General features: G+C 41.8%; 1 protein-coding gene across 1 annotated transcript; it reads right to left on the reverse strand.

Annotated features, from left to right (window-relative positions):
- Nucleotides 1-2,533: 2,533 nt before the first annotated feature.
- Nucleotides 2,534-5,136, reverse strand: S100Z (S100 calcium binding protein Z). The gene is made up of 2 exons (XM_033520571.1): nucleotides 4,979-5,136; nucleotides 2,534-3,820 (listed from the first exon to the last, which is right to left on the reverse strand). Exons 1-2 carry the CDS (start codon nucleotides 5,117-5,119, stop codon nucleotides 3,662-3,664), a joined length of 300 nt encoding a protein of 99 aa, XP_033376462.1. The 5' UTR covers nucleotides 5,120-5,136; the 3' UTR covers nucleotides 2,534-3,661.
- Between the last annotated feature and the right edge of the window lie 4,090 nt (nucleotides 5,137-9,226).

Raw genomic sequence — 9,226 nt, forward strand, 5'->3', positions numbered from 1 at the left:
GGCTGTGATCAGAGAGGAGCTGGATCTTTCATGTGTGCTGCTGAGCTGGTATGATGGACTCTGGGCCGTCCCTGAGAGTTTTTTCTCCTGGCCCTGCCCCTGCCTTATGCTGTGGCATTGAGCCTGGAAAAGGGGTTTGACTTGTGTGGTTTACCTAGGGTGGACCTGCACTGCTAGGATTGGTCAGTGGAAATTAATAACATTACTGGTTACTGGAAATATCGCCTGTTCTGCTGGGGTCTACTGGGGTCACTTCTCTTTCCCATCCCACAACCCCAGGCAACTTTGTCTCACATCTTTAAAGGGAGAAAACAGTGTTGTGAAATATTGTTATCCCATTGCACTTGACACCTTCCACACTGCTTGGATTATTATCCTATTGCACTTCTGCCCCTTCCACTGAAGAGTGGGAAAGGTGGTGCCTTCCTATTGGACCTAGCTGATAAGTCACAGCTTGGAGACACAGCTCCATTGTAAACTCTTGTCCTCATGGTGGTGTCATGATCTTCAGGTTTGGCAGCTGGATAACAAATCTGAAGATGTTATGAATTTACTAACAGACAATGCATCAAGCTTTGTGTTGCCAGTTGCACTGGCACTTCAAGTCTCTTTTGAACTGAAATAAAAGCAAATGGCAGAGGCTGAGGCTTTCAAGATAATGGAATTTATCTTCTGCAAATCTGCTCTTTAGATGTCAAGCAAAGCAATTTCACAACATATAGAAAAGATCTTGTCTGGCACTGTTGTATTTTTATCTTTGATGTAACTTAAAAATATTAGGCCATGTTTCGGTGTTCAATTTTCTATAGGTTTTTCAGACAGCCTGATAAAACAAATGGAAAAAAATGTCTGTAATTAGACATCATTCCTAAAGCTGAGGCACTCTGGTGAAAGCCACACAGCAATCTTGATCTGCATGTAAAACTTCAAAGTGCTTCCTAGATTCGTGAAGTAGAGAAAGACTTGAAGTCAGCAGGAAAATATCAGCAAACAATGAGAAAAAAATCCTGCCTTCAGGTTTGAAGGAGAAAAGGAAAACCCCAAACATTCACATTTGTAGGACATCGTGTTCACAGTGAGGTTGGCATTATATGCCACATCTTGCATAGCCAATGTAAGTGGTTTCAATGGCATTTTCCGTCCTGAGGAGGGCTTACAGAACAGAGGATTGCTCACAGTTTTTTTCTGGCTAGTGGCAATTCAAAACTTTCAGATGATCATGTATCTTTTTTAGAAACAATGTCTACTAAAGGAACATTAGTTGGCTCCGGTGGGAGAGGAGTGAGAGAGGGCCACTGGTGCAGTGGGACATCCCACAGTTAGCTCAAGAATAGGACGGCTAGTCTTATCCCAGGGCCCCACATTGTGTGAAGGTTTTCTGGGTTTTACCTTATGAATGTGTTTTCTGCATTTTCTTACTTTTCTGCCTGGTTTCCAGTCTGTGCAAAAAGATTTCCTCTGAGAGAACAGAGTTTAACATTTGTCCTTGCAGTTAAAACAGCCACAAGAAACACCTAACAAGACAAGCCAAAGCCAGTGATTTATGAGGTTTCATAAAACTTTGTTGGAAAAAAGATAATTTGAGTCATTCTCCTCTGATTCACCCACAGCTCATCTGCAAGTAAGCCCCTTCCACAGAGCATTTAGTATGCACACAGTCTCTAGTAAATTCATCTGATGAGATGGCTCCACTGGCCCTCCACCGCAGCAGTGGCTCTTGCTGCCTGACTTCAGGGCACATTGCTGCTGCCAGCTGTGACCTAGCATCATTCCGCTATGCACCTGGGCTGCTACATTGTACAAGGGTTCATCAGGGATGGGAGAGGGTTTATGACATTTCTGGAGCCTCTTGTTCAAAATTTTTAAAGAAGGAACTGGTTTTTACTGGGATAATCTTACTCCTTTTAGCTTGGAGTTGAAGCTTTAGACTGCTCTCCTTTCACTTCCCCTTGGAGGACAGGGAAAAGCTTAGAGGCTAGCAACAGTCTGGGACCCATGAGAAACCATAAAAACAGTCTTATGTTTTCTGGCTGATACTTTTGCCATCCTGAAACAACATTTGTGATGATATTGAGGTGCATGACATTAAAGGGAACAAAAAGTTGTCCAGTTGTTGGCAGTTTTACTTTTGTACTTCCTGTCATTTTGGTCTAGAAGATATCTTGTGAATCCTGTAAAACTTTGTCACTGAAGGGTTAAAGAATACTGTGGTTCTGTCACCATTGCAAAATTTGCTTTTCTTCTGGGAAAACACCATTTGGTGGTGGCCCATTTCTTAGGATGATGTCTGCCCCTTGTTACATTTATTGTACCCCGTAGAATCCCATGCTTATAATAAATTATGTATTTTAATCATATATAATTTCATACAAATGTACACTTTGCTAAATGATCTTTGGGGGTCTGGGAAGGAGAGACAAGTGGACTGCATACCTCAAATGTTGCCTAGCAGGGCACATCTTCATTGGGGAGCGTTTTTTAAATAACTTCTTACACAAAGAGAAAATCTTCATTTAATTCAGGTGCCCTTTATTACAGTTTGAAGTTACCAACAAAATAACAAGGAAATAACAGAGCTCTCCATGCAGAAAAGCCACAATATCCTGACATTGATGACTTGCAGGACCTCAGAAGCAAACAGGAGTGTGTAAATACTCTTAACCCAAGAGCAAGATAACACTGGAAGGAGTTGGCCTCATCTCTCTTTGCCTGGCCATGGGGTCCAGGGAACCCCTGCTTCCATACAGGGTGGGGATCAGTGTAAGATGAAATAATAGTTTTTCCCTTAGATGACTCACGTTACAAAGTTGTACCCTGGAATTTCATCATTAAATCCTCCACAAATAGTCCTAAAAGTCTTCCTTTTAACTGTGCCAGAGTAGTGAAGGCAGAAGGCATTTACACATTTCCCCCAAAGACCCAGTCCTTCCATCAGCCCTCCAAACAATTTGCTGACTAAATCTTCTATGCATCTGAATAATTTATGATACGAATAAATTCATTTGTGCCAAGTGAAGAGGTTGACTACTGGGATGCAGCAATGCCAGCAGAACAAAATTGAAGCTGGAGACATGGAGGAAATGAACCCATAACAATGACAAGCAGTATTGTATGCTTCAGCAGCAAGAGACAGCTGTGACCACATCTGAAATACGAGTGTGGAGAGCAGCAGCTAAAAAAGGTTTTAGAATAAGCAGAGCTGAGCTAAAAAGATTCTGCTGTTTTTGAGCTGCAAAATAAGATTATTATAAAATTACTGAAAATTAAATTGCAAGTGTTATATCTCATTCAAATTTTTTTCCATTCAGAAAGTATACAAGTTACATTCCCATGCCTTTTACTTTCCACTGACATTGAAGAAAGAGAAGTCTCAAGTTGTGCCAAATGATCTGTCACCCCAAGCCCTTGACCTGGGCAACTGATGGAGGCATGTTACAAATGCATGGAGTGCAAAGACTGGAAATATTAAAAGCCACATCTCAAGTAGTGCAAGCTGGCTATGGTCCAGCTTACACCAGCTGCTGATTAGCTCCATAAATGTCTTAGAGCAGTAACAGTTGGAGGAATGATGGTTTGCATTCGCTAAACACTAATGAGGGCAACCTAACTAGGCATGCTTTGCTTACATTTGTGGCCAGGAGATTGATTACACGGAGGATTTTTAAAATCTCTCTTTCTTTAGCTGTTCTTCAAAGAAATCATTACATGCCACAGTCAAAGCAGCAACCAGAATGACAAATTCATTAAAATCCACTTCGTTGTCCTTATTGGAGTCCAGGTCACTCATAATTTTATCAATCAGGAGGGGGTCCTTGTGGCCCTAAAGAGAAAGAAAAGTGACTTAGCTGTGTAGATCTCGAATGTGCAATTCTGACACGCCTGGAACCAACGCTAGGTTACAAGACTGGTGTAATTAAATAAAAGGCTGCATCAAACATGCACCTGAACAGTAATACATCTCTAGTCACTACAACATCAGAAACTAAAGACAGTGCAGCCATTATAAGGTGTACAGGTACTAAATAGGCACTGAAATGAATCAAATAGATTTTAGGAGATACTGAACATGGATTCCTTTTTTCAAGATGGTTCTGTAAAGTGCATTTCTCTGCATCATCCCTTGACAAACAGTGCTTAGATTTCCAACGGAATACTCATAAGTAGTCGTATTATATATCCATTCATCATATTCAGATCTCTGGTTAGCAAACAAACATCCTATTCAGTGGGAGCAAGAACATTAGATCTCATAACAATAAATCAATAACCAAGATTGAAAGAAAATCCAATTCAAGGAAATGGATACAATGTAAAGTAAATCCTGCTGGCGGTCGTAGGATCCACAATAATTTTTACAATTAAGAGGATACATAAAAACATTATTTTAAAAACTTATGATACCATAAAGGCATCCATGCTGTGTAATGTAATACATAACAAACATGCAAAGAGATACTCAAATCAGCAGCTTATCACTGAAAGGATTTTCTCAGCACCTCTCTGCAGGGCACACAAGCAGCAGTACTGTGTGGCCAGCATGTACAAGCTACTTTCCTATCTCATGATAACTGGTTGCTGCATTTAATTATTCAATGGACTTATCTATGTCCCATCATTAAAAATAAGCAAGAAAACAAAGTAATTGACCTTTATTTAGTAATCATCCTGCTACTGCTTCTTGGCTGGACTAGCCCTCAGGCTCAAAAGCACTGTGGAGTTTGCAGAGCACCAGTACCCGTCTCTGCTGCCAGTGGTAAATGGGAGGGTACTGTGGCTCAACCACCCTCTGAAAACATATTTCTCAAATGAGACATTTGACATCATATTCTTCTGTACAGCTCCACAAAGAACTGTTATCTGTGAGACTGCGAGAGGATGGGCCTTGCACAAGGAGGTGCTATTCCTATCCAAGAACTTGGATAGCTGCTTAACCCACCCATGATACAGTCACTCAGGAGGTTCAAAAGCTGCATCTTACTGAAAGGAAGTCAGTGAGCTCACTGGTAAGAAGCTCCTTGAGTTCTCCTTTGCTGAGCTTGTATCTGTCTCCTTCTTTACCGGAGTAGTGATGGAAAATCCTGATCAAGGTGTCCATTGCATCTTCCAGTGGACTGGTCATAGCAGTGAGCAGGAGAGCTATGGGGCAAATATATGGTCATTGCAGAGGAGTCAAACCAAAGGCTAGTCTCTGGGAAGGGAAGGAGGGCCAGTTGAAGACAGAAATTGTTAGCAGGACTGAAAAGTTAGGCTTTCAGTTGATCCATCCTGTTAGCTGTGTGTGAGCAAAGATGGACTTTAATAAAAAAAAACCCAGTCTCCTGAACTCATAAGCAATTGATTCAAATAGGTAAATGGAAAGAAAGGATTTTTATTTAAGAAAATGATCTACTGTGTATCCATTCTATAAAGCTGCTGTAAAAGGAAATATTTTGTACCATACCTGAAAACACAGGAAAATTGAAGGCATACCTTCCTACCTGATAATTTAAAAAATTTCTCAAGAAAATATCTTCAACAGATTCCATCTGCAAAAGTGAAAGTGCATTTATACAGAAAGCTCCCCACCAGTTTAAAGGTGGTCAGAGGAAGATCACCCATAATAAGGATAAGTATCACCCGTCAGTTTATTCGGTCATGTTTGCTTGGGCTGAGCCTTTTTCCTATAAATTGCTTGTAGTAGACAGGTGTGAGCTGGTCACTCCCAAGGCTTGCTTCATTGAGTATACAGTAAGAAGGTACACAGGGAAGAGCATCAAAAAAACAGAGAGAAATGCAATTACTTGCACAATAGTGGACTCAAAAAGTAACCAAAAGTAGAAATGGAGTATAAGTAAAACCTTATGTTGAATAAGCCCCAGAGAAAGATTAAAAAGCCAGAATGCACCTCAGGGTAGAACAGGGGTCCTGAACAATATCACCATGCTGAGGTTAAGACTTACCTGCTTTACAGGCTAGTGGAGGTGTACGCAAGAAAATACCCAGATCACAGAAGGTGATGGTCACCTTCCTTTCAAAACCCATGCACAGGCTCTTGCTTATCAGGCTGAGAGGGTGGATTACACAAATAGAGACAGACGTATAATTGTCACAGGGATGACGGGTCTTCTGTTTCCCTCTGCATTTGCCTACTCTGTTCAATAAAAGCCTCTTGCTGTAACTGGGTCACTAAAATATTCACCAGGCAGAGTAAAGGCTGCATTTGGAGCACATGGAATACTTTTTATCATTTGCTCTTTTACAAATATGCCCATTCGGACCTTGAAGGTCAAAATTAGAAAATGCTAACAATCACCAAGTCAATATAATACAACTCTCCACCATTTTTAAAGGAACATTTTCTAATCTGTCTTTCAGCATTTCTACAGTCTAGGTGCCTTAGTGCTGGCAGCCAGAGTTCAAAGGTACCTGGGTACCTGGGGGTAAGATTGTAGGTGAGTTTGCCACATATTCCTTGAGATATCTACTTTAATTGTCAGATATCTCTGTATGCCTAAAACATTATCTTTTGTTGAATGAAATTCTTGCTGCAGGAAATGCGATCTCAGGAAGAAATCAGGAAACTGGAATTACAGTGTACAATGAACAACAGTCTTGGCTTCATTTTTACAATCCTGCACAAAAACTGTAGTCCAGCATCTCTCTCTGAATAAATGACCTTGCCTCAGAAGGGCAGTAAGTGACCTCTTCCCCAGCTCCAGGAACTTGATGCTGGGTGTGAGGGCTGATGGATGCAGGAGAAGCAGCCCTACCATGGTAGGGCCTACTTACCACCCAGAATAACAAATAACCAGAGTTTTCATGACACACGAAACAGAAAACTGCTTGTGAGTTTGCTTGAGGGTTTAGTTTCCCTCAATGAAGCTTTGTACCTGCTGCACACACATGTCCAGCAAGCAGAGCTGTGCAGATGAAGAGGGCACAGAACTGCAGCTCCTTCTTTATTTCATTCCAGAAAGAAAGAGAATAAGGTGGGCATTGTTTTTAGCTCTGAAATCCTGCAAGCACTCCTAATTTTGACTATTACCATATATCTCAGCCCACACCCTGCCTGCCTCCTGTGCCTTCAGACATGTTTCTTCTGCCTGTGCTGTTGTGACAAGTCTCCACAACCTGGGGGTCTTGTGTGGACCTCTAGGAAAAAAGGAGGGAAGAAGACATGAAAATACTGGATCTCAGTGATAAGGGAAGTGACCATGTGCAAAGTGTAATTTTCAAAACAGGCAGGGCCTTGTGGCTAGAGGTCCCTGCAGGCATGCAGCTGTGGCCCTCCCTGTGCCAGGAGTATGCATCAGGGAAGGGGCAAGCCAGTGCTCAGGGAACTATTATAAAAGGTAGAAACCAGAGGAACAAGAGGAACGTATCTCTCCTGGAGTCAAAGGAGGGCGAGGAGGAGAGCTGCTCTTCAAATCTCTTCTGTATTTGGGGAAAGCTCATGGGTGTCTAATTTTGTGCAGTAGTTGTCCCTGTGCTCCTGTCTTCCTGTGAGCACTGGGATCTAGCTGGATCATATAAAGCATATGAGAGAAGAACATGAGTGATATCAGGCACAGCACATCTCTCCCACTCAGTTCTGGGAACCCTCTATGTCGGCAGATGAGAAGAAAAAGCACGGAGCCCCTTATGTAGCTACAGCCACAGGGTTCTGTCTTGCCTGTGATTCACTAATGATTATAATTATTGCTCAGAAATATTATCCAAATAAACATCGAAATACTTGGTTGTTTTTTGTTGCTGGGTTTATGTGGGTTTTTGCCATTTATTCAACAGCAGCTTCTCCTACAACCAGAAAAAAACCCACAGCTGACTCAATATATAAGCATGAAATCCTTCTGTTTGTCTATATATTATTAGACTGATCATCTGGCTAATGAATATTGCAAATTAATTATCTAAGCGGAGTCTACAGGAGGTACAACTTCCAGAAAGCAGGTGTAAACTTTCAGAGCTGCCATCCTCAGGACAGAAGAACTAATGGTTTCCTCTATTATCTCCAGAACATCAGCTCAATAATTTATACAGTGATATAATGTGTGCAGACTCTTTCTACAGCTACTTTTACTCTAGCTAACTGTGCAAGGAACCTTCTTTTCCACACTAGTGGGTGACATACACAGGGAAGAGCTGCACTGAGCTTGTTTGCCGAAGGGTCCAAGCAATTTTCTGCGTCCAGTCCTTTCCTCCCTGACTAGTGACAGTGGCCAGTGGCAGCAGATGTCTCACAAGTCCCAACAGTGTCTACTCAAAATTCATGATTATCAATCAAATGTTATGTACTTCCTCATCCAATACTCCAGCACAATCTGATTTACTATGATATCTAGTTGGCACTGAAGATGACTAAAGTCAGCACAGACTGAAAAGGAGTTTATTATCAGGCCAAGACCTGACTCTGTGTCAGCAAACACCATTCTCCCATCAATCCTCACCCTGCAGTCTTCCAGCAGGTTAAGCATGAGAGCAGCACCAGATGTGGTTGACAGAGAATGTAGGACTGCCTGTAGACGTGGTGAAGGATTGTGCCTTCCTAATTCATGCCCAAACTTTGTGCATCAGAGCCTGCCAAATCACATAAGAGTTGGTGGGAAAAGAACATGTGGAGATGCTTAGGCCCACTGCCTGCTCAAGGCTGGATAATCTCCAGCATCAGACTAGACAGGCACAGTTTTGTTTGGGTAAATATTAAAAACCTCCAAGGATGGAGATTTCACAAGTTTGTGGGTAACCTGCTCAGGGATTGCACTGTATTCATGGAGAAAACAGATGCCCTAATCGCCATTCTGAGCATCCCAAGGTAGAGTTTTGGGCACTGGCCCTTTTTGTATCAGCTACCACTATCACAAATACTTCAACTTTATAAATTACCTTCAATCAGTCTTGACTCCTCACTCAAACTCAAAAATAAACTTGGAAGCAGTCTATCCTCTGACTCACTCAATCTATTTCCATGTTTTACTCTCCCTTTCATTATGTCTTTGACCCTTATAAACTTTCCTAATTGCACTTTCCAATGTGTATTTCAACATTAAAGTGTGGAAGTGATGCCTGTCAGAAGGGGAAGGGGCAGTTTTCACCTGGCTCAGCACAGTCTATAAGGCTGAATTGTGCCATCTCTTCTCAAGCAAGTGATAGTCTTAGGGTAGCTAGACTTACACAATGAGTCAGTCACTGCGACTTCCAGAAGATGATCAGAAGGATGGAGTACCTCTGCTGTGAGGACAGGCCAAGA

This window comes from Parus major, chromosome Z (assembly GCF_001522545.3).
Source record: "Parus major isolate Abel chromosome Z, Parus_major1.1, whole genome shotgun sequence".
In the NCBI taxonomy this organism is placed as follows: Eukaryota; Metazoa; Chordata; class Aves; order Passeriformes; family Paridae; genus Parus; species Parus major.

Coding starts and splice junctions, on each gene's coding strand:
- S100Z (XM_033520571.1), bottom strand. CDS start 5,119: ATGACCAGTCCACTGGAAGATGCAATGGACACCTTGATCAGGATTTTC. Junction 3,821..4,978: donor AGCTCACTGACTTCCTTTCA/GTAAGATGCAGC, acceptor CTTTCTCTTTAG/GGCCACAAGGACCCCCTCCT.